The 25303-nt window shown below is 41.0% G+C and overlaps 1 protein-coding gene across 2 annotated transcripts in view; it reads right to left on the reverse strand.

Moving 5' to 3' along the window:
* Positions 1-25303, reverse strand: part of unc80 (unc80, NALCN channel complex subunit) — a 167587-nt gene that overhangs the window by 29946 nt on the left and 112338 nt on the right. For both annotated transcript variants that reach the window (XM_065429703.2, XM_065429704.2), the window contains exons 48-56: positions 22601-22758; positions 20396-20506; positions 16497-16728; positions 13339-13542; positions 11028-11123; positions 6999-7169; positions 5598-5721; positions 2526-2726; positions 587-682 (exon numbers count right to left, since the gene is read on the reverse strand). In XM_065429703.2, the coding sequence (XP_065285775.2) occupies positions 587-682; positions 2526-2726; positions 5598-5721; positions 6999-7169; positions 11028-11123; positions 13339-13542; positions 16497-16728; positions 20396-20506; positions 22601-22758 (1393 nt within the window). The remainder of the gene's footprint in view (positions 1-586; positions 683-2525; positions 2727-5597; positions 5722-6998; positions 7170-11027; positions 11124-13338; positions 13543-16496; positions 16729-20395; positions 20507-22600; positions 22759-25303) is intronic.

A 25303-nucleotide genomic window follows, 5' to 3' on the forward strand; every position in this document is an offset into this window, starting at 1 on the left:
TGAACAAAATCATTTACACAAGCCACAAAAGCCAAACAAGATTGACAATACTCCTTCAACATTCTAATGGCAGCCTATGCATACATCAATGTTTAAGCTCAAAATTACGAGAACCAAAACAGTTTAACAGGTAGTCCTCTTGCTGCATCAATAGGTGTGGTTTTCACCTCCGTAGGGAGCATATTTTAGTGAGCTATACAGCCCTAGTAATGAAAGTAGGTTGCATTCAATGCTCATAAGCCCTATTAAATACAATGACTGGTTTATAGACATGACAGTTAGTATGCAAAAAGTAGCTTTCATGACCTCTCAAGAACATGACGGTGATGCTAATTTGAGGAATCCAGAAAATGGCCGGACCAGGCTACCCTCCCATTTTACACCTAGAATTTTCATGTCAAATAAAAACTACTTCACCATGTCTTTAAGTGTATTCAAATCAATCAATTGCCACCCATACAGAAAGTTTCAATGAAGTATAGTGACATACAGGAACTGTGATAATCTTAGCAACATGCAACAAGATAGAAGGATACAGACAAGGCTAAAGTCTGTTTACACTTGATCCAAAAGCATGACAGCTCACCTTGCAGCCTGTTTCCCAGCTCGCGAATGCATCGAGCAATCCGGTGCCAGTCACTTAAAAGTTGTCTCTCATAACACACAATCAATATTTTCAGTCCTGCAATTTTAAAGGGAAACTTACATCAGGAACATAAGGCATAAAAACACACATACACAAAGAACAGGCAAAGAAAATGTGTTCCAACCTTCTCACAATGGTCTAGCACTACGAAAATAGTGCACATTGCACGTACAACTTGTGTAAAAAAACAAACCTACTGCACACACTGTCACCAGCTGACTCCTGGACATCTGTGCAACCTCCTACTGAATCCACATTGCCTGGAAACTCTGAAGTTGGAAGCCAAGTCTCAGAGCCATCTAGCACTAGGAGCTAGATGAGCATGGCAATACAGCTAGTAATGAGCAAGGCTTGTCCTCATAGTGGCTTCACTTCTTTCAAAGAGGGCTACACATAGCTGGCAACAGGAGTAACACTTCATTACTGCAACATCACAAGATGAACATGTCTGTCCATATGCCTTGGTCCAGAATAACGCAGCTACCAACCCTTGGAAATCCCCAATTAAATGCTAAGGTTTCAAAGACTCAAACAGTGAAAGTACAGCTGAAACAAGATTTCAGTATGAGAGGGGTTAATTGCTGCAGGATAACACTGACAATGACATAGAACGCTGACTACAAGAATGTATGCTCATTTAACATTCCATAAGCAATCAAGATACCAACCTATGCTTCAGCAATTCTTGCCAGTTCCCTTTTCAGCACTGTGCAATACAAATGTTAATACTGTGATAACTCGATATGGCTGATAGACCTATGTTAACAGGGACAGAATGCTCAATAAATATAAATGCTCTATAAAAAGAATGCTCAATAAACTGAAACTGAAAGCATAAAGCTTAGATTGACAATGCATAAAGCAGCTTCCATGCATGTCCTCATTGCATACCTGTGGTGCCAGCTATGGTAAGGTCATCTAAACAAACAATAACCTTACAAGTTAAATTTCTGACTGAAGATGGAGCAAAAGTTGCAGTTGCTCTGTAATTGCAGGACAGCCATGGTGAACCAGTGTGGCAGGCCCGCCTACTTTTTCACGGCAAGGAGATTATGAATACCTTATGAATCGGAACAAACCGACAATGGAGAAGCAGTTTCTATATAACATGCAACGCCCGTTTAGCCAACAAGAAAAAAAAATAAAGACGGCCAGCACTGAGTATCGGAAAGGCAGTCACAGCCATGACCAGTATGGCATGTCAGTCTGTCCAATATATGATGGACGAATTAATTTATGACCTGTTCAGAAATACTCAAGTGGAAGAAAATGGCAATGAAAACCCAGCTTCTATGTAGCATGAAATGTCCACCAAACCCACATAAAAAAAAAAAAAATGCTGGGGCCGTGTAGCAATAAAAAAAAATAAAAGACTTGGAATTCAAAGGGTTAAAGGGAGAAAGGTAGACCCTATCATCTCGTCTTTGTCATTGAGCACTGTTGCCAGAAGAAATGAAAGCCTGTTACTGGTTTCCTTTTCATTTTTTCAGTTAAAAAAGAAATAACAAATAGCACTGGTGCATACCAGCAGTTATGTTTACTGCACAAAAGTAGTATGGCAGCATTCTACATCACGAGACTGTCACAGTCTTCCAAAAATCACAAGAGGCCATACTAGCTTAAGTAACCACAGGTCATGCTAACTTTATAAACACAAATCACAGGAATGAAACTTACATTTGCGTTATTTAGCTAGTTATGCTTAAAGTTCACTTAAAACATGAATAGCCATGGTGACGAAGGCCAGATACAAAAACTGTATGCACAGGGGGTTTATATTCAAAAGCAAACGCAAAAGATAACTGTGCAATGCAGAAGATACGCCAGAGTATTATGTGAATCTGATGCCTGCTGTAAATGGCTGCGCGTGCATGCTCACCAAGAAATCCGATTTGGTACAATGAGCTTCTAACAGCACTAGAAGACTTCTCGCGTGTCGAAGCAGTGTTCTGCTGAGCCTCTGATGGTGGCTTTCCCACAGCACTGGATGGATGGTGCTTGTGGGCTCCAGGAGGAGACAAGGCATTCAACACCACGGTCAAAGCAAAGGAGATGTCCATCTGACGCATCTTGGGTACATCTGCACAAGGTATATATATCATCTGCTGTGATCAATATCTCTCTAAACCGTAACTGAAGCAGAAAAAATGAAGGCGTCAGATCTGCGCACATTTTCTATTTTTTTGTTTCATTTATTTTTCATTTTCAGATACTGCTACCCATAATGGGGCAACAGCCGGAGTGACAAAACAAAAAGCCTGCACAAGACTGCAAGTCATAAATGCAGTACAAAACATTAAAATGCAAGGCATATATATGAAAGCACGTTATGAGGAACATTCAATGGTATTTAAGAATTTCGTCAGGGGCAAACATCAGGTAGTATCAGGCAGACAGTTCCACTGTTCTATAGTTAGTCCTAGGAAAAAAACTATTCAAATGGTTTATTGCAAGAACTAAAGACAGACAAGCTGAGCCTGTGAGTTTTTCTTGTATTAGTGACTTTGCACGTGACAGGTAGATTTTCAGGGAAGAGTAGTGGGATGAGTAAAACCGGGAGTGCAGGAGCTTGAGAGACTCAATGTGATGCTGGCGAGAGAGAGGAGTTAACCCAAGGATGTCCAGATGAGATGACAGTGAAAGGTTCCTGTCATGACGGCGATAAGCAAAACTAAAGGCTTTTTTCTGAACAGATTCCACTTTGATAATATCAGAAACTGTGTCTGGTATAGTGGTGGCATATTCAGGAATAGGTGTTACGAACATCTTATATTGACACGTGGACTTGTTTATCTTTTACGAGTGAGCACCTTTCACCATCTAACAAATGTTATCACTCAGCGCGGGACGTGCCCGCATGTATCGGAAGTTTCTCAAATGTTAACAATAGTTCTATTGTCACCCAAGCTTGTGTAATCTGATTGCATGTGTGATGCAAATTGTGTAGAACTTCCTGGAAGACATGCGGGCACCTCTGATTACTCTGGAACCTTCAATGACTTGTGTATAAAAGCCAATGCACTTGACTGGCAGATCAGATTTTCCACGATCGCCAACTGCGTTTGCCGCTGTTGCCGTTCTTTGAGTGTAGCCTGTTTTCGAGGGCACAGGTTCGCCCAATAAAACGCTAGTTTTGTCATTCCCAGTTTTGCTGCTTTCTTCACCGTCACTATTGCATGGCAATATGTCATGAGTTTAGTTTCATTTGGAGCTATGGGTAGTGTGTGACCTAGGTATCCAAGTTTTTCAGTGCTTTGTTGCAAGTGATTCGTATGTGTCTTGACCAGGACAGTCTTAAAGTGAAAAGAAGGCCCAAGTACTTATACTCTAAAATGCACGGTAGGAACGCAGAATTATAGGAGCAATAGAACAAGGAAGGATAAATACACTTGTGAAAGGACATGACAACTATTTCATGAAACTTAAAGTTCATTTGCCAGAACTCACACCATCTCCAAAAACTTGAAAATAAGCTATTAAAGTATTGCAATCATTGGGTGTGGAATTACATTGTAGAAAATACAGATGTCAGCTTAACGGCGAATTTAAACAGATACAGAGCATGGTAAGTCAATGTAAAGCACGAAAAGCAAAGACCCAAGTACAGCACCCTAGGGTACAGCAGTAGATAGTGATGCATCTGAAGAATTGCACGAATTGAAAGACGCATAATGTGAGTGATTACAAAATAAACTAGTGATCCAGCTACAAGAAAGTGTTATTAAGGATAAGACTTATACAATAGCTTAAAATGTGTCACAGTATAAATGCCTTTGAAAAACAAATGAACAAAGCACACTTGATGGCCTAAACCTATAGTAAAACTGATATCGTGTGAATTTGGTAAGCTGATTGATGGTGCTAAAGTTATGATGAAAACCATTCTGAGCACAAGAAGTTAGTCAATTCAAGCTAGAAAGCTTATGATGTGTTTATAGATTATGTGTTTGAAGAGTTTGCATGCATGTGTAGTTAGTGATACAGGTCTGTAATTCAGCAAAGGTTGTTTCTGCCACGATCTGTCCTTCTGTTGCTCTTCTGCATTCCAGCATGACTTTATCCAAATATTTTTTTCGTAACTTATAACAACTTTAAAGCAGTAAAAAATTTGGTACAGAATTTCACTGGAAGCATGCACACGTAATCTGATGGCATACCTGGCCTTCTGAATAGGTATGTCAGCCATTCCTATTCTTCAGAAGCTAACACTGAGCACAGTGAGTATATTAACATTTGAAACACGCCATTGGGAGTGCGAGTGAATGTATACCTGAATCACGTCTCTCCTTGTGCCACATTATTGTATCCTCAGTCTTTATCATTCTTAAACAAGGTGTTGGGTACCAGAACATGCACCATAGCTTCCGCTCTAATAGAACTCAATTTACAGAATGCTCTACTGTATTTTCTCTCATACTGCTATAATGAAACAGAGGGCAGCGTGAAAACCTGCCCACGGTGAAATAAAGACATGGAACGATGGGAAAAAGCCCCCACTTTCAGGATCATGCGAAAAATTGTGGAAGCATTCTTTATAAGAGAGAACCAGACTGACCATGTAAGCTAGCCATCGGCAGCCCTCTTAAAACATTGAAGTCATGTTTCTGTATCAAGCGAAGTGCACATTTTCGCTGTGTGGCTATCACAGTGCACATTACTTTTATTCCATTTGTAATCTTTCTCTTCCCACCCCCCTTCCGTTTCTTTCTTTCCTTTTCAATTTTTTCCGTTAATTTATTTTTGTGAGATAGTGCTATCAGCGCAAGATATATATAACAGCTAGGCTGCTTCAATAAAATTGCAGCAGTTGAAAGTCAGTGCTTTATCCAGTTCATTTTGTGTATTTCTTGCATCCTGTGCAGGTTCTTGCCCTACCCTTCAAATATGAAACAAAGTAAAGATGTCTAAGTTGGCTCCACAAGTAAAAAATAAGAGGAAAAAACGAATTTACCTTTCACTCCACTGCTGACCCTGATGCAGAGAGGAAGGATGAAGTTCATCAAAAAGATTTCTGTCTTGTCGGCGCTTGTCAGAACTGATGAGCCTCCACAGATGCTCTCCAGGGAGAATGAGTCCTGCATAAAAAATGATGCAATTAGATGCGGCACTACATTGTCGCGGTGAACTTTGGAAACATTAATTTCCCCACGACCCTTCTCATCTATAAACTCAGCTTGATGTGAGACGAAACATTGTCAAGCTACACCTGCACCATGCCACGCTCACTGCAGTGGCCTGTGTACACAGGCTTTGCACTTGGTAGAGGCTGTGACCCAAGTTAGTCTATACTGTAGTAGCATGATGGAACACCAATGTGACGTGAAATGTGAAAGTACAGGATCTGAAGAACTGAGACGCAGGATGCACAAGAAGCTGCAGAGAGACTATGATGTGAATAGCAGGGATGCAGGACACACAAAAAGACACACTAAGCACAGCTTCTTGCAAACCCAGCATTGCAATTCTTAATGTCCTGTCTTTAGTCTTGTGTCACATTGCAGTGTTCCACCATGTCTCGCTTTTTAATAACCTATTACCAGTATCTCCAGCATGCAACTATATAGGAGTCAGCAACCTGATACAGAGAAAAAGTGCACAAAATAATTTTTTTCCCACTACTTCAGTGAAATCACCTGCACATTAAGACAGTCTTAGCAGGGAGCTTTTCTTTTCTCTACAAAAATACAACTTTGTAGGCATCTAATGTCCAAAGAATTCATGAATAAACTGCAACAGCAGTATGGGAGACTAAAGCACCCAAGTGTCCCTACAAAACCCAGAGTCTGTGAGTTTTATTCTCCTCTGCCAAAAGCAGCTGTTCCTCTGGCATCCTCTGCAAACCCTGACGCTTGATCTGAGCTTACGCACAGGCCCTTTTTTTAACTGCTAACATTCAACTTTCCCGTGAGGAACCATACATAGAAATCACCTGCACGTTCACCCAGGTATAGCTTTAAACTTTTCAAGATAAAGCATCATGCTGCATGTCAAGCATTATCACGAGCCTCTGCCAAGTTCTGCCCTGCCCCTTGTGCCTTTATCTGTGCACACACTGCCTTGCAGCAGTTTAGAGGTGCCAACACTCCTATTAATTACCTTCTGTCAATGCCATCAAGTGCTCAACTCCATATCCCCGTACATAATACTGTTCTAATACAAAACAACTTTCATTGTAAGTTCCTTTAAAATTTTCCCTCTGCAGCGCCAAAACACCAAAGCAATCACAGGCACAAATGCTTCCAGCCACCCATATTCGGAAAACATTATACAAAGATTGCTATTTTTTGTCCAATCACATAAGAGGTGCTATTAACCCTCTGATAACAAAAGTGTAGCAGGCGAAAGGACGCACCCCAAGTGCAACCATTTGCATGGTCACAAGTCGCACAGCCACCGAGCAGAAGCCTGGTGGTGGAGACTGGGCCAGAGCTGCAGCTGAGACTGAAACATTTCCGCTGCTCTCAGCTACTAGAGAAGCATTCTGATCGCCCACTATGATGCTCTGGCAGATGGCAACCAGTGACTGAAAAAAAAGCACAAACTGCATTAGGCACACAGGGTTCATCAAAAATTCATCCCTTCTATTCAGTCATTGCGATTTTACAACCTCCGAAACTGAAAGACGAGCTGCTTCAGAGAAAGCTGAATTCTGATATTATTATGCTTGTCCGGCAGCAACATATCAGCACATCACAATCTCTCCTTTGGAAATCGCAGCTCTGTAGTTTCCAGTGAGGGTGAACACTAGCAACTCAGAAAAATCGTACAACTACATCCATTTAAATGCATAAAGTGCAAGCTTCGACTATGCTTTACAAGCTATGAGACAAGGTAAGCATATGAAGGCAATTTGTTGCACTTGAGGTCAACTTTTTCCTAACAAGCCCACAATTTTACTACAGAGCATCATACAGTCCGAAAAAGTTTTGGGATGTTCCCTCTACGTAAGCCAACACTCGTACATACAATGCTGGGCAAGTAACTTCTCTCAAATTTAAATAGATCCAGTCGTAACAAGTTATCAAATGTGTCCTGTAGATAACTGCATGGTGGTGGACATTTATGAAAGAAAAAACCGTCATCCACATGACAGCAGCATACTTTTCAGAAAGAAACTTTGCTGTTAACAAAAAAATCTTCCTGGCCCAGGAGTCCTACGCAAAAACATTGCCTGATTAAGTCGGCCATTCTACTAAATGAGCTACCTCTTAGGCTAGCAGTTGGCTCCCAGTGCAAGAGTGCCATAATACTTTAAAACCCTACAATTTCGCAGTCACAATCGTTTAAAAATCTGATACTTTGGGCATATTTGTGGCTAAAATTCTCAATAGTGGGCTTGTGCCATACAGCTCACCTCAGCCACAAAAGCTCCTTTGTGTTTCTTTTTTAACCATTCTTTTTATACCAAATTTACAATTTTTTACCAAATTTGAGAGGGGTGCTGACACAATTGCAATGCAGCTGAAGCAGGGCAAAGATAACAAAGTGCCCCTAATGGCCTCACTGATGAAGATAGTGCATGCCACCTGGCTCCTTGAAGTATGGGACTCTTTCTGTGAGCTGCAGGTACAACATTTAAAGGTGTAGTGGCATGATATTTTCAACTATTCCTTTTCTTGCATTAAATGAAGGTCCTATACAAACCTCAGAATGCCATGAATAATTTAACATAATAGCTTTTCCACAGCGAATTTTGATTTTGCTTCCCAGGAGCATACTGTGTCGTGACTTCATGACACAGTATGCGGTCACGTGCGAGCAAGACATTGCGATCTTTTGACACTCACTCCAACTAGCTCAGCCGTCTGTTAGCTGCTATATCGACCCTCACAATGAGTAGCAGTATAAGAGACAACTGAGCGAGCAATGTCACACTGTCCTGCTCCCACATGCTGTCACGACGTCATAACACAGTATCCTCCAGGAAACGAAATCGAAAATGGCTGTAGAAAAGCTGTTAGATTATTAATGAGGTTCTGTCATTTTTTTTGTAAAGTTTAGAGATCGAGGTCTTTCATTCAATGCAAGAAACAATTAGTCGAAAATATAATGTCAGTACCCCTTTAAGAGGACTGGCATAGCACAAGCTCAAGCACGCAAGTAAATCGATTGCATCACATTTTAAGGGGTACAGCCAGCAGAACTGGCAGGCGAATTATTAATTTTCAGCTGGTAGTATCCATATTCCCTCTCAGAAAACTTTGCGTCCCCTTAAATTTCACAATCTTTTCCAATCACTAAATTTACATAAACTAAGAGTGCACGGAAATAAAAGGTATTACAGTAATTAAAAGTATGGAAGCTGGAACAGCACCTAAACGCATGAACTCTGTAGAAATCTTCACGTTACAACGTGCTCATTTCCCTGGCAGGAGCACAATGCTTTTTTTTAAAGTACAATATGTACAATATTTCTTTCTGAGTAAACTACAAATGTTCTTTGTGTAGCAACAGTTCTGCTACAGGTAGGTGGGTGGAAACTTTCCACCAGGTCTCGCCAAAATAATTCAACACTTGCCCACAGCCTAGAGGACATAGAGAAACTCTGTCAAAAGAACTGGACAGGTTGGCCTAGATATATTCGCTGTACATGCTGTGCATCTGATAAGAACCAACAAAGTCTAATATAGGTGTTAAAACTTGAATTAAAGTTAATGACTGAAATGCTACACAAGTACTAACTCGCACAGTATATATTGCACAATAAATTATGTGCGCTCTTTTATAATACAAACAGATTGCATTGCATAGTCTAGCTAATGACAAGAGAAGGAGCTAAATATGATGTCCATTAAGAATCTTAATGCATGTCTCTTGGCAGCCAATGGCCTAATGCACAAATGACAATGCATAACAGTTGAACTTTAAAGATCAGTATTTCTGTGCCAACAATTTGCCATAACAAAGCTCAAAGCAGAAAAATGCCATAATGAAAAGCCCTTAGCCTTTCGCTAAAGAAATCTCAATGCATATAATAAGCCTTCTGAATTAAAGTGTTTGTCCTCTTCAAAATTATGAACATACACAGTATGCTCTTGCCTTAAACCTTTAAGTGTCAATGACATAAATATACGGTGCCGTGAACAAGTGCAAAATGGTCGATGACATATATTTATGGTGCCGTCTGTACGTTTAAAATGCCCCAATTTTCTAACTTTTTCTTTCTTGGCATGTGCTGCCACTATGTGGAAATACAGGGAATTTTTTTCCTGCACTTCCCTTTCTCGGTTTTCGTTGCATGGTTTGTTCTAGAGCTAGTTTGCTCCGGCGCCTCTATATACTACTGCTTGCGCATTGGCACGCACAGGCGGGCGGCTGTTTGAGTTTTGTTCCGCTGGTGGTTTCGGCTTCTTGCGCTCACAAAACTGATGGCTATCTCGTTACTAATCGTTCAAAGGGCACCGCCTGTTTCTCGCTCGTTTAGTGCTCACAGGGGTGCGAACAGAAAGGATGCCGCCGTGCATGTGTTTTCTTTCCTTTTCTTTTCTTTTTCTTCTTCGTTTGTTTCTTTTCTTTTTTTGAAACGCGCGAAAACTAATTGTTTCTGGTTGGCGATAAGATGAAGATTAGAGGAAGTTTGTCACACATTTTGCTTTTTTGACGGGCACGCAAACACAGTTTTCTTGAGTGCACTCACCTACGCAGTTCGATTACGCTATGGACGTAAATATTAGCATAAGAGCAGGAACATTTGAGACTTGCGAAATATTCTCATGTGTGCATTTTCTAAGCCTTGAACTATGTGCATAGCAATGCATCAAATTTTTAATTCTTAGAAGTTTATTTCCTTTTTTTTATTGTTGTTAACCATGAATAAACAGCACATATATACCAATACGAAATATTTTTTTTTTCTGGCATTATGGTCACCCTAGAAAAATTACGGTAAATTGTTTTCGAAATAGGTTCCTCAGAAGAATTGGAATCTGCAATAAAAAAAATCGACCCTGAAAGGGTTAATATAAGCTGCTCATAAACAGAAGTGGTTCCAACTTATGCACGAGCACTAGCAGCCCAGTCAATGACAAGGATTTCTATAATAAATTATGTGATAAAATAAATTAAATTAGCATACTAATCACCAAAACGTTTACCATATTTTAAGTGACTGAAATCACAATAACAGCTAGTTTGAAAATTTGGACAGCCAGTACTCAACTCTCTCTGTTACATATGCTTCCTATACACACTAACGTGCCAAAGTTAATTAATATGCTTGAACCACATGATTAAGCACTCAGACAACAGGTACCAAGACGACAGAAATTAACAAGTTTGTGCTTAAACTATTCAATGCAATGCTGGTTCTTGTTCACCATGTTCAATATGTGATGAGTCACAACACTTTGCATATGACTAAAGCTTCCCACAAAAAAATTACCTTTAGATGAGGCAGGTGAGCTATGTATGGATGCTTGTAAAGTGTCATGTAGACACCTTTTAACAGATTTCGAGCTGCATCCCAATCAACAAGTCTCTGTAATGAAATGTGCAAGTTCAGCCAACGGCAGCTTGTGCTTGTAAAGGGGCCCTGAAACACTTCTCTAACTAATCATAGAGTGGCCCGACTATTACAGTATGTCGTCCCATGAATCTCGTGCCGTAAAAATGTTTCGTGTCCTTCAACTATAAGTGGAGCTATCTCACTTTTCGTGTCCACCAGCGCGCTGGAAGCTACGCAGTGGAGAAGCGAAGATGGCAAAGCCTCGGCTAAAAGTTGAATGTTGCAGCAGTGAAAGGACTGGTTGCGGCACCCTGTGGCAGTCACTGTAGCCTACACTATGCAGCACACTGCCGCAATCTCAGAGACCACACACAGCAAATGCAGCTGTGCTCAGTGCAAAGATGAAGTTATTTTTCTGTCTTTTCGAGATTTCAGATATATATATTCTTCATTTACTTTACTCAATATAAGCAATGAATTACCGAGAATGATCTCGTGATCACGAAATCAGCCAACAGCATTGGTCGGCCAAATGCTTTTGGCCAGCTTTCGATAACAACACAGTGGATGCGAGCGCAAGCGTCTGTTTACAGCTTTAGAGACGAGATTGTAAATTCCCTGCCGCATGCAGTGAAATAATATTAGGCTCACACATTCACAAGAGCCTCGTTAACAGATCGGCTACATATTTTGCTATGTTAAAAAAGTGTTTCAGGGCCCCTTTTAGAAACAAGGATGAAGGAATGTAATAGTGCAGTAATTAGTATGACGTAATGATGAAATAAATAAATGAGACACAATCTATATTTTGAACATTTCTCTGATTATGTGTATGCCAGATGCTAAAATTAAAATGAAATATATGATTTCAGCATTCACGTTTCTTGCAGCACTGGACTGTTACAGGAAAGAAAAATTTAACTGCCATTCTTTTCACTGCGGTCTGGTCACATCAACTGGTGTCCACAGTAATAGTGAGCATAGGCAGCATCTCTTACTGAAATAAGAAGCTTGTGGCAGCCAGGAAAATGCTGCAAACACACACTAGAACTGGCCGGCAGCACATCAGGAGTGGTAGGCAATGGTAGATATGCCTCTCTATGATGTTGCAGTATAAGGTCCACAGCCAGTAAGAGGATGTTGTGATATGAGAGCCACTTGTAAATGCCACTGCCACAGTTTAAAACAAGCTGCACACACATTCTAGACAAGTGCCATAGACTACCATGATACCATATGATACCAAAAGTGCGTAATGATCGCACTTTTTTGTCAAAAAAGTTGCCGCAAATTCAGGGATGCGATCATTACGCGGGTTAAATTTTCCGTGAAAAGATGTATATTTTTTTTCCACCCCACAGAACGCGATTTTTTTTTCTTCGCGAGTACATTATGCGCATTGAAACAGTTTCTTCTGTATCAGTAATGAATAATATCGTTAATATCGGCAAGTCTGTGGCAATAACGTAACCATGTCCACTTTGAGGGGACAGAAACAGAGATGAGCATGCTTAGTTGCCAGTGACATAGAAACACATGGGGGGTATGCTGCGGAAAATGTGGCATTTGTCTTCACTACTATCCTAATTCGGCACATTTACACTAAGGGTGGGCGGGTGGGCTGTGTTACAAGCGTCGGCATATGAATAGGGTACATTTCTAACGTATCAATTTAAACGTGGCTACTATCATTGCCGCTCAGGATTTGCTGCGTGCCCACAAGTGCAGACGAGAAGAATCGAAAGGCGCCTTCTTTGTTGTTGTTGTTGACCACAACTATTATAAAGCCTACAAATAATAAAGCCAAAGCAAGTTTGGTTGTAGCTTTTTTTTTCATGGATGTGTGGAAAGTGATGAAAGGAATAAAATGCGTCAACTGCTTAAGAATGTTTGATGCGTGCAGACCGCTTGGTATGTCTTGAAGAGTCATTCGCATAGCATTCGACAGCATTCGACGGATTGTAAGCGCGACCATCATTGCTAGACTTGGCATACGACATATCGCTGCCGCAAGTTCAGGGTGCGATCATTACACGGGAAAAAAAAATCGAATTTTGACGACAAAATTCAGGGGCGCAATCATTACGCGAGTGCAATCATTATGCAAGTAAATACGGTATATGACATCAGTCATATACACAGTAGACAAGTAATGTCATGAGCCACCAACACATTATTGCAACACTTGGCTTCCACGAGGATGGCAACGAACAACTATTAGAGGCGACTTAGGAGGTCTGGCACTTGCCCGTATGGCAGGCTTCTTGGCAATCTTGGTAAAGGTCTTGTCAAGGCGACGGATGACCATGATAAGAGCAGGCCTCATAGCCTCTTGTGCCCACTCTGACTGTGGCAGCACCTCATTGAGGTAGCGGCGCAAGCCTCGGCATGCCATGGTCTGGGGGTCATATGGTGCCATCTTGAGCAGGCTGTGAGCCACTTCCGCCAGACGCTGGGAAAGACATCATTCAAATTCCCAATAACTTCCCCTCAAATTCTCAAGCCAGCATGAGAAGTACTTCAGCAAAAGCGCAGGTATACTGTATTTTCACAGATATGATCCACACTGAATATACAAGGAGTGGAAATACAGTTTAATGCAGGCTTTACCTTCAGATGCAGTTTTGTGGCTGTATGCTCCCATTACCACGAAACCCCATGACTGTAAAAATTTGCATATAGAAGTGCCTGCCACACTTCAATGAAGCCACACCCCACTTCAACAGAAAAGAGAAGTAAAAGCAATATTGACCAAACACACAAAACAAGAATGCTTTTAGAGCTTTGCTTTATTGCACAGGGTTGCTGTTATAAATATGTTTCTGAAAACTAGCGCCACTTAAACCTACCTGTGCTCACGCTCTGAATAAAGGTGTGTGCACACCAGGTCACTGGCAGTCACAACACGATCTCTGAACAAAGACGGTGTGTGCCTCTTCAGGGACAATCATAACAGTTGCTTTCAAGAAGATTTGAACACCACTACATTGTTTTTTTTTTTCTAAGTAGCAGACAAGAAATTCTTAAATTTTTTAAAAATTTCTAATACAGTGGTGTGAATTTATGATTTGGAAGGAAGCGGGAGGGGGGGGTTTGCAATACATAGTACGCACCAAAAGTATGTAACATGTTTTTTCACCCTATATTTGCAGCCTATGTGCTCCACCTATAGACACCACAACCTTTCTTTCACGCTATATTGCCTAACCTTTATTTTGCTTCTTCAGGTTGTCTTCATGTACACATAACCTGCACTCAGATAATTAAAGCCCGAAAACCATGATAGCCAGGAATTATCAAGAATAAACTAAATCGAGTTTCTGCAGGGCTGACAAGCAGGTTATGCGCAGGAGTGTTAATGCGTTAGGTGCTGTGTATGTTTGCATCTAACTGTTTTCACATAAGTCTGGGTCACTGGGTAGTATATGGTAGAGTGGGTAGTGCATCATGCCGCTTTGCTGAGGGCATAAAGTTCAAAACCAATCACTGGTCCAACTTTGGGTGGCCGAGTATTTGGCAATGTGTACACATGTGCCTCTCTTGACGAACCTCTTTCAAGCCAACACGGGTCACCGTAGGAGTAGGACTGTGTATGCACCACTCGGTCTGTGCTGGTGTTCAACGAACCTCTTTTGCACCAACTTGGTTCACTGGGCATGTACCGGCAGGTGCGTGCCACTCTTCAATGAACATTTTCGATGCCACTTTCGATAACTAGGTATGTGGCACTGGGAATGTGCTGCTCTACAATGTCGAAAAAGATCCCTTGAATTTCTTTGATGCTGTGGAATCGAACCCACATCACAAGGGTTTCTCAAGGACCCAATGCTTTAGCAGGCTGCACCACAAATGCACTGGGTATGTGCCACTTTTCAATGAATGTCTTTCGCGCCAACACTTTAACAAGCTGTGCCACAAATGTACTCGGCGTGTGCAGCTCTTCAATGAGTCTCTCACCAACTTGGGCCATACGCTGTGCAGTCGTTGGTCTCAGGAGCCATTCAGCACCATGCTTTTGGAACGTTGCAAACACAAGTGCATCCTAGAAACAACTCTTTATGTGCTAGTTGCCTTGGCTCTTGGTATAATGGGGCAGCTTTGTCGTCCACTCAATGCTCAAGTGTATCACTTTCAGGAACCATTCTTATCCTGCTCCACACTACATGCTTCTCATTACACTCATGCCTTTTATGTTATGTCTTATTAGAAAGGTTGTGGAACTATTTTCTTAATGAACAGTGCTCAGAGATTCAAATGTGATACTTGAAGCACATGGACGCTGGCACATTCTGTGCCACCAGTGGACGCTGGGGACACTGAGCTGATGCAACAGCAACAAAGCAACACAGCAACAAAGAACGTCAAGCGGAAAGTCAGAGAGGCTGAAAAATGGAAAAGAAACCTGCCATGTAACTACTTAAGAATAAAAAACAAAATCAGGAAAAAAACAATTTATGATAACTAAAAGGGAAGCTCATTACTTTTCGAAGCGAGATCGGGATGCCTTAGAACACGCACCTATAAAGTGAGATATAAGAAGGAAGAAGAAGCATGTGCTTGCTGCGGTAAAGCTAGGGAAACAATGGAGCATGTTTTATTATAATGTGAAGACGTCTGCCCAGCAGTCGATTTAGGCACCACTGGCCTCCTTGAAGCCCTTGGCTTCAGCGAGAGCAGTGGAAAAGTAAACATGTCAACAATAGAGATTAGTAAGAGGCGATTGGAAGATTGGTGGAAGAAAAGTAGGGAAACGACAAAAAACGGAGACGTACAAAAGCAAAGTTTGCAATAGGGGATCAGAAAATTTGGTTGTGAGAGTTCAGACGGTTTTTTTTTTTTTTTTCAAACCTAGGTAGGACATTAGGTAGTATAATTGCAAGAGCTTGGTGGCGCAACCCACCGCCTCGTTCCAAAGGGGACGCTTATAACATCCATCCACCCATCCATCCATCCATCCCATGATGCTTTATGTTATAGTGCAGTGAAAGTGAGAGCCTATGTTACACATTGTTATTGCATCTGTACCCCCACCAATCACCAAGTGCTCACCGGTGGCACAAGAAGTGCCAGCCACCATGCAGTTCGAGTATTGTGTTTGAACTGCTGAGCACTGCACATAGACACGTCTTACTGTTCGCTTCACAAGCACAGTTTTAAAACTGCTGTCATTCCCACTAAGGCCATGCACATGTGACGTTGGTTTATCAATGAATGCAAATTGCTGATTTTCGAGAGCACCAGTATAGGCAAAATTTTGCTCACACAAGCTTGAATAGTGAGGGCATCTGGAACTGTATAGTTTTTTCAAATCCTTGCATGCACTTAAAATGCTTGAGGGCCACCTGTACACTCAGCTTTGTCTAGTTGCATTCACACAGATTTTGGGCTCAAGCAGGGCTGACATACCAAGTGGCACTTGACATCCAGGAGCTCGGTAGCCTTGCTGGGCAAGTCAGGGATCTTCTTGCTCAGATCAGCCAGGCGAGCTGAGCACTTAGTAAGGAATTCTGCCACCACTGATAACAGTGTGTCCCGTGGCTGCCGGAACTCAAGTCGCAGAAGATCACTGTCCTCGTCATCCCGTTCATAGTGAGTTACACCTGGCTTCCTCGACCCATACAGCGTCTCATTCACAAACCTGCCACATAACAAATATTTGTGTAAAGATAATGGGAAAGTAAGGTTATGAGACTTTATTTATCTTTCTATGTTAGAACGAGTGCCTTGGAGTGTCCTGACATATAACACTTTCATATTGCACTTTTTTTTTTAACAGCCCAAACTAAGCACAGGGTTTGGTGCCAAACAGTGGAATCAACGGAGTAACATTTACACACTTAGCAATCTTGACTAGCTGTGCACCCACATTGTGTCCTGGGCAGTTGACGTGCCTAACTTACATTAAATCATAACATTTGAACCATCAGACACTGATGAACTGGATGGTTTTCTTTTCTCAACTGAAAACAATGCTGGTGGTACTTATGCATGCATGCAAATTGTTTATAATGTCCCAAGCAGTTTAAGAAATGTACGTTGGTGCAAGCACTCCTTTACTGGTGAATCTTATGAATCTTACGAAGATTGAAACAATCTTATGAAGATTGTTTCTTGATATGCCGTGTGTTCTGTGAAGACAGTCTTAGATTTTTAAAAGTAGGGTTTTTGAGATAAAATGACAATTTTTGCAGCCCTATCTTCATAGCAGTGGCAGATATCAATCAGAATTAGTGTGATAATTGTCAATACTATAACTAATTTAAAATATTTCACTAATTGATCTTTAATTACAGACTTCTGGATGCATGTTGTATTGAAGGATTGGAGTCAGCCAGTACTGAAAGCAATCTGCCAAAAGCCTTGGACTAGTTTTGAGAAATAAGTGCTCAAAACCTGCAGAAAAATGCATTGCTGTTTCGATTAATGTTTTGGCACTGTGGAAAAATGCAGTATGGAAAATGGTTAACTGGAGCAGCAAATGAACTTCACAGTACACTTTGAGATTTTGAAGATACATCAAGTATACCTTTATATCAAGTCAAAATACTTAAACCTGAGAATTTATTATTTGGTAGTGCCAGAATATACAATGGCTCCAACAGTATGCCTGCATGGAATAAGAATAAGCCTTTCTTCAGCTAATACTTAAAGCTGACAGTCATGACAAACTTGACTGTCAGTCTTGATGAGCCACTCACTCAAAAAGTCTGCTTGAAAGTTATAGTACAAGCCTAAAAATTTTTGGTACTTATGGGTAAGTCGACTTCCGTTGATTTGACCCTGATGGGACCGATGAAATTTATTGAATTATCTGGTGGAATTAAACAAGATGCATAAAAAACATTCAGACACACTGCTGATTCATTTGGCAAGTATTTGTGCTATTCTAACATGCCCTCGAATCAAATGCCTGCCCACTTTCTACGTGTCCAAAGTAGAGAAGTAACTATGAAACGACATTAACACTCTGAAACAATGTAGAAATCTAATGTGCAACCAATATTTTAGTTAGAACAATGGGCAAGAGACTAATATGTGTTGTACGATGGTGGCTGGATCCCTGAAGTCAGCTTTGCTGCACGGTTTTTATAGGGGCCCTCAAATACTTTTTAAGCCACCGTTTTTCGATTGCAGATTGCTTAGACTGACGGTAGGAGAAATAAATGCAACAAGAATGGCAGCGATAGGGGCACACAATCTAAAGTTATTCAGCCGAGAAATTTCAAGATACAAAAAAAAATGCATGCATTCAACCCAAATTTTATGCTGTCTTCTTTGCCCGTTTCTCTCACCCACTCATGTAACCCCTCACTGCCAATCTACCAATGGTAAGAGCCCCAAACGCCTACGTAAGAAGTCACACTCCATGGGTGCCTACATGTTCTATGATCATAGATTCCAATTACACCAGTGCGCTCAAGACACTGGACGAGCAACCTGGGACTGTGAAACATCTCTTTTCTTCATTTCAGCTTTAGTTCAGCGTAGTACCGCGAACAACAAAAAGAGTGCAGCAACAACGCACTGAGGTGAGAAACCTGCACCCTGAGAGCAACGAGCAAAATGAGGCAGCGAGGCAACAAGGCTGTTCACAAGCATGCAAAAGCAAGAAGAGAAGCTTTTGTGCTCAGAGGCCAGAGGTATGTCACCATACCAGAAGTGAAAAAACAGCCAGCACCCCTACCTAGTTTTGTGGTTGCAGAAATTTTTTTCATGGCTGTGTTGGTGTGCGACAACATAAAGAGTATAGCAAACAAAAATAAAATCAATTATTGAGTACATTTTGCCGCAATGCAGTGGTCATATGAACATTAGTTTTTAACCAATTATGGAACAGTGAGTTGTGACGTCGACGATGGTTCTGGTCAGCACCACTGGGTGATGATGCAGTCAGCAGCGATGCAGTCATTTGTTTGCATTATTAAAATACTAAATATTTCAAAATCGCTGCTTTGACCTACTCCGGAATCATCTAAAACCATCAGTCTACGCAACTTGCAGCAGAAAGATGGTGGCTTAAGTGGCCCCTCACCAGGTTTGGCCATTTTGAGCTGACAAGCGCAGAACATACAATGCACGATAACGCTCATGTCTGCAAAGTATTACATCACTAAGCACCGCGGAAAGATCTGAAATTACAAACCGAATGCCGTTTTCCCTTCTCGTGGCCGCCGCCCTCCAAGCCAGAGGATGACGTGCACGTGATAGTGCGCCTACGTACACATGTTCGTGCTGTGACGTCACTCATGGTGACACGTGACTTCGAAAATTATTCAAGGCAGCATCCATTATTTGTGTAATATGTTGCTAGAACACACGAATTAAAGACACAAACCGAATGTCTGCGTGCGTGTGTGTGTGTGTGTGTGTTTTTTTTAACTTCACACCGCAGCAAGAGAGATGTACTTCTGTTTCGTCTGCTTGTTCCCACACCGAGCAGTCGCGCACACAGACACCGAAACTACGTCATTTTCTACTGTGTAGCAGTGCGTGATCATGATCTGTGATCCACTTGTGTCTGCTTCAGTATTCATGTAGCACAGACTTATAGTCAGGTGTGCTCATGCACAGTGTGCAAAATTGTGCACTGCACGAAACAAGACAATCAAAACAGCTCGCGCGGAACATTGCCAGCGGAAGTGCGCCCCACCGCAAAAAAATCGAGGAGAAAAAAGGAAAAAAGGCGGGGCCCATGACGTATGCGTCATGCAATCCTCAAGGTCCAGTGTAGGAGAATGCAGGGAAGAAATTTCACTTGTGGAGGCTAGACAAGGCAACTGGAGAGAGCGTCTCACTTGGCAGAAGAGCTTGCCTCCTAAAATCATGGATTTGCTGCACTGAAATATTGCAATCTCAGCTATTTTTAACCGATCTGAAAAAAATTTGTGGCAGAACGCTCCCTAGAAGACATGTAATAATTTCCAACGTATAATCGAAGTTTTCTGTGTGGCCTGGTGAGGAGCCCTTTAAAATGTGTTCAAGGACCTCGCCACCATACAGCCATGATATGCAGTAAAACATACAAACACTGCAAGGGCAGTTTTGGTTTCGTGCCCGATTGGCTGACTGGTCAAGTTTGAATTATCTGGCGAAGACTAACTTTAGATTGAAATGACGAAAGTTTGGGCAAATATAAATGACGGGGCACTGGCTGGGACCTTCGGTTGGGATCAAATTAAACAAAAGATCAATGACTGAATTAAACAAAAGATTTAATTAACAAGAGCTGAATTAACATAAACCTGCTGACAAGGTTTGTTTCCTGCAGGTAACATGGGCCAGTTTTCGGCATTACTTTTACTCACCTTGAAGGCAGGTCTTCCTCAACTTCGAAAGGAGGCGAACAAGCACCTCGTGAGGCATTCTTGATGCTAGAACCCCTCAAGTCAATCGCTTTTTGAGGTCCTGTGTAATTTCTGCACAGCAAGCAAATAGAAAGAGCAACATCACATCAAAGTAGCTTGCTACACATCATGAAGCAAATAGTATTGGCATAAATAGAAACGTTTTTTCAGACCACTGTCAGTGCTATGTAATCATCACCAATAGTGCCTTCTATGTGTGGACCTCTGACCCAAAGGAGGTGATAAGAGTCTGGCAAAGTATGACCTCCAAGAGTGGCAGTGCACACGTAAGAAGTACGACGACAGTGCAGCTTAGGATGCCTGCACAAGTAACTCCATCTGTAGTGGGGGATTTGGATTGTGGTAAATAGTGTCCTCTTCTGAGTGACAAAGTCAGCTCACGGAATAATGTTTCTAGAAGGGCAATCTAGATTTCTTCAGGGATTTACTACTCTTTGTTGCATGACAAGCTGTTAAATCGTATTAAAAACTGTATTAATGGACAACTGGAGGAATCAGCTTCCTTAGACAAAAATGTGTCTCAACGGAAATTATTTCCTAGTATATAAAAGTCAATGCCGGTTGGGTGGAGAGAATGCGTTTTTGTGCAGAAATTAGGAATTCGCATTGATTCCAAGGTTGCCCCCTAACATCAGCGACCTATACCTTAGCAAGATTGACAAATACTTACAGGATGCCTTAGATGATCATTAAGTGGACAATTACCTGATATTATGTAGTAGGGATAAATTTGAATCCGTTGTTACCTCAGGGAGCGAACAATTTCAAGCGAATGCAGGAGGGTTAAAGATTACTAAGAATTGCCTTGTAATAGCACAATATAATTCCTAGACATTTCCTTGATGTTTCAGGAGAACCACGTGTGCTGGCTGTACTCTCCTAGATCTTCAAAACCGTTGCTAGACTTTTCATCCAAGCATTCTAAGGTTGCAAAAACAGAATTGCCATGTCATGCCTTAAGCTCTCTCACCAAATCGTGTGTGCACAAAATGAGTGCCAGCTTTAATGCACAGGCTACGTGTCTATTAGAAGTAGGTTATCCTCACATTGCAGTAGCCACTGTCGCAGATTGCTTAAAAATGTCCATCATTTCGTCAAGTTGGAACATAGTTGCAGAAAGCAATAATAACAAGAAATGAGTCATATGTATTTATACATCCATTCCTTTTCCCACAGGCTAAAGAAAGTAGGAAGCAGGCATGGTGCTGTTTTTACGGTTGCCAGTAAGCTAGGTAAGATTTGTCCCGCCATGCAGAGAAAAAATGAGCAGGTAAAAGACAAAAGGCAGACAGACATTTTCTTCTTAAAGTACGAAGAAATTCATGGATGGCCATTCTGGTCTGGCATATAGTGTTCCTTTAGTTACGACTGAGTTTATGTAGGGCAGACAGGCTGTTGTGTTAATCAGAGATTACAGGAACATAAAAGGTCATTAACCAGAGGATCGCTATCTAATCTTTCTTTGCACTGTCGAGACTGTAAATGCATGCCAAATTTTGATGAATGCACTGCTTTATACAGTCACAAGAATGAAGAAACACCTCTAATGGTCAAAGCCTGGCATATCAATAGTAGTGGAAGTGCATGCGTGAGCCAGCCTTCAAGTAACTTGCACAAAGAAGAAATGAAATGCCTAAATAGTTATGTCTTGTGTAGGCTCGCATGTGTGCCTGCTTGACAAGTGGCGCTACCATACCTGAGCATGCGCAGTTAAGTATTGCGTTAACTTTCTTTTTCCACCACAGTGTGCCCTTCAATTTATAAGACGGCGTTTGTGTTGTCTGGTTCTCTTGTGTCCATGTCTTCACGTCTTACCTTCTTCCACGATGAATCCCTACCAACTAGCTCAACTTTTTATGGTTCAGGAAGTATTAGTGATATCAGGCATCCCATACTACTCATCATTAACTGAGCTGCTTTCTATGACACATCCTGTTCATTATTTAGTTCAGCAAATATACAATTGAATGCACTTTTCCCAATACAATTTGCATTTGTTCAATTGATGTTTTATCGCACTTTCTTTACCCAAACACTTACATTGCAGCCTGCTATGGACTGAATTTGTCCTCCTGTTTTCTCTGCTTTCCAACGTTACAGCCCACTTTAATTAATCATTTCTCATCACTGCAACATGTCACAAACCTTGTCAAAGCCTCACAATTGCTGATCAGGGTCTTCATGCAAACAGACACATTGTGAATCATCTGCAGCTCAGCTCGTGGCCCCCCAGGAGTTTCTCTCTTGGTGGTCAAGGACTGCAGGTGCTGTAGGTAGAAAGGCAGCACCGCCTCCAAGATAGTCTGCATTGATTAAAAGCTCAGATGTGAAAAAATGTGTAGAAAGGAGAAAACAAGATTTGAAGGAAGACAAAAAGAATGGTAATGACACAAGCAAAATAGAGTCAAACCTCATTATAAAGAAGACAGGTATGTCCAACACAAAAAATACTTTAGTTGTAGCTGATATTCGTTATAAGCATATATTCTTTACATGCTGATGTTGGCAAGAACTGTTCTACACTTACGATGTTATATACAATTATTCATTATATCTGTGTCCATTATGTAGAGTTTCAACTGCAATCATCCATCCTGTATCCACAAACAGGCAAAGGTTCTGGAATCAGGGGGAGACCGTGGAGGCGAGTGCTCGCACCCACAGGTTCCATTCAAAGGGGGCAGTGTCCCCCTTGCAGTTAGGAATAACAGAAAAATGTTTAAGCAAAATGAGATCCCCCCTTCACCTTCACCACCCAGCTTTTGGCTCTACGCTCAAAATACACTTCAGGAGCTCCTGGAAACAGGCATAACCACAAATCACAAATCTTACAACTCACTCCCAGAAGAGAACCTCAAACCTGTCACCCTTCAAAGAAATGTTGCTTATCACACAGAGCGCATAAACCACATGTGTGCTGACATGTGGGAATAGTCAGCATGTTGCTTAGATGCTGCGTCAACACCCTTTGCAGCATATACAGTCAAACCCAGATACATCGAATCTGAAGGGGATCACAAAAAAGGTCTGTATATAGGTATATCGATATATAAAATAAATATTTCATACAAACATTTTCAAGGGAATTTGGGAGCTGTTCATTCTATACAATAATTTGTTATATGTGGGTTCAATACATCTGAGTTCAACTGCATGCTGTTTCTTGGCACTTCCTCAATCATTGCTGCTATTTTTCTTGCAAAGATTTTGTACAGCAACAAACATATCTCCCATAATTCGCTAAATATGTAAATACAGTTGGAATTTGTTAAGAAAGCTTTATATGAGAACTAAGATCAGATATAGTAAAGCAGCATTGATAAGTAGTGTAAGTATCCATTATTATTCTGATGATACTGTAAGTACTAGAAGAACACATCTAAAATTTACAAATTTTTATGAAAAGTAACTTGTTTTTGCCTCTGGCAAATGGTTTATTGAATACCTCACAAGAAATCCACCATGTCTTCCAACATACAGTGCACCAAAAGAGTTGTACGCATAGACATTTCATCGTACTGATATTAAAACGGATATTAGATATGTGTGTACTATGCCAAGTAGGTACGTTTCTTGCAAGAAATCTCTTTGAGTAGCATTTAAATTTACTACACTTACTATACTATATTTACTATAATCTGCTGAATAGTTTTGTAGGTTCATCAGAAATCTAATTACAAGTTCATTCGAAGATTTTGAAATTTATCTATAAAAAGTTATATTTATACAGATAAATTTACACAAATTTAGAAGTTTAGTTCATTCAATCTTACTGTAAAATTTCATTGACACTTCATCTGAAATTCACTAAAAAGTTGTTACCTGTTTAAAAAAAATGTTTGCAGCTAGAAAAGATTTAAATCCACTAGGATTAGTGATAAATTTACTATAATGGCTAGGCCATTTATCTCACTGCATACATTGGACACAAAGGATATGTCTTTAGTTGTTTTTCTTCTTGCTTGGAACCCTTAGTATGCAGCTGCTTGGATAGTGGCTTTGGCAGCATTTTGGTTGGTACTGCTAAGCTGCCTTTAAAATGCAGTCACCAACCTCCGTTTTGTCAGTATGATGCTGCTGTGCATTCAGCATTTTTTTTTTTTTTACAATTTCAGGCACTGGTGGTGCTATGTTCACATTTGTTATCCTCCAACAGATGACACATGGCGGTGGTCATGAGATACAAATAGCAGCTCAAACGCAGCATGCTAACTTTTGGGCAACAGATGCGGTCCACGTCAGAGCTGTGGATGATCAACCTTCCCAGGTAACTGCCTTCATAACCACATTCACTGATAAATGGTTGGAAGATAAAAATGCCAGAAAACACAAACTATTCTGCAAACAGATAAATGTGTGACAGCACAAGCCAACTAACCTCTTCCAGCCCTCCTTACAGTTTTGGATGTGTTCTTTCCAATCGGCCCTTTGTCAGCAAGCTAACAAAACTTTACTAGTTTACCCTGCAAACTGTGAAGGCAGTCAACATGCTGTACTGCAAAACTAAAGCTAGCCGTTACTCAAGCCATGCTCATTTACTAGAAACCGTTGCACTCAGGGTGTCAGAACAAGATGTTTTTCGTACTTGTTTCAGTTTCATTCCACTGAAAAAAGTTCCATTTCAGTTCTGCTCTGGAATGAAAAAAACAAAACAATCCGTAATGGTTCATAACAGTTTCGGTTCGCAAGCAAAAATCTTCGAAGCAAAGTAATGATAAAAACATCGTATTTACTTTTCTCAATAACTGAATTATGAATTCTGAGATCATGCTCAGTGCCTTGAGTCAAGGCACTGAACATGATGTCAGAAGCAGCACATCATCCAATTTACTCGCTAAAATACGAAAC

This window comes from Dermacentor albipictus, chromosome 1, assembly GCF_038994185.2.
Source record: "Dermacentor albipictus isolate Rhodes 1998 colony chromosome 1, USDA_Dalb.pri_finalv2, whole genome shotgun sequence".
Lineage (NCBI taxonomy): Eukaryota > Metazoa > Arthropoda > Arachnida > Ixodida > Ixodidae > Dermacentor > Dermacentor albipictus.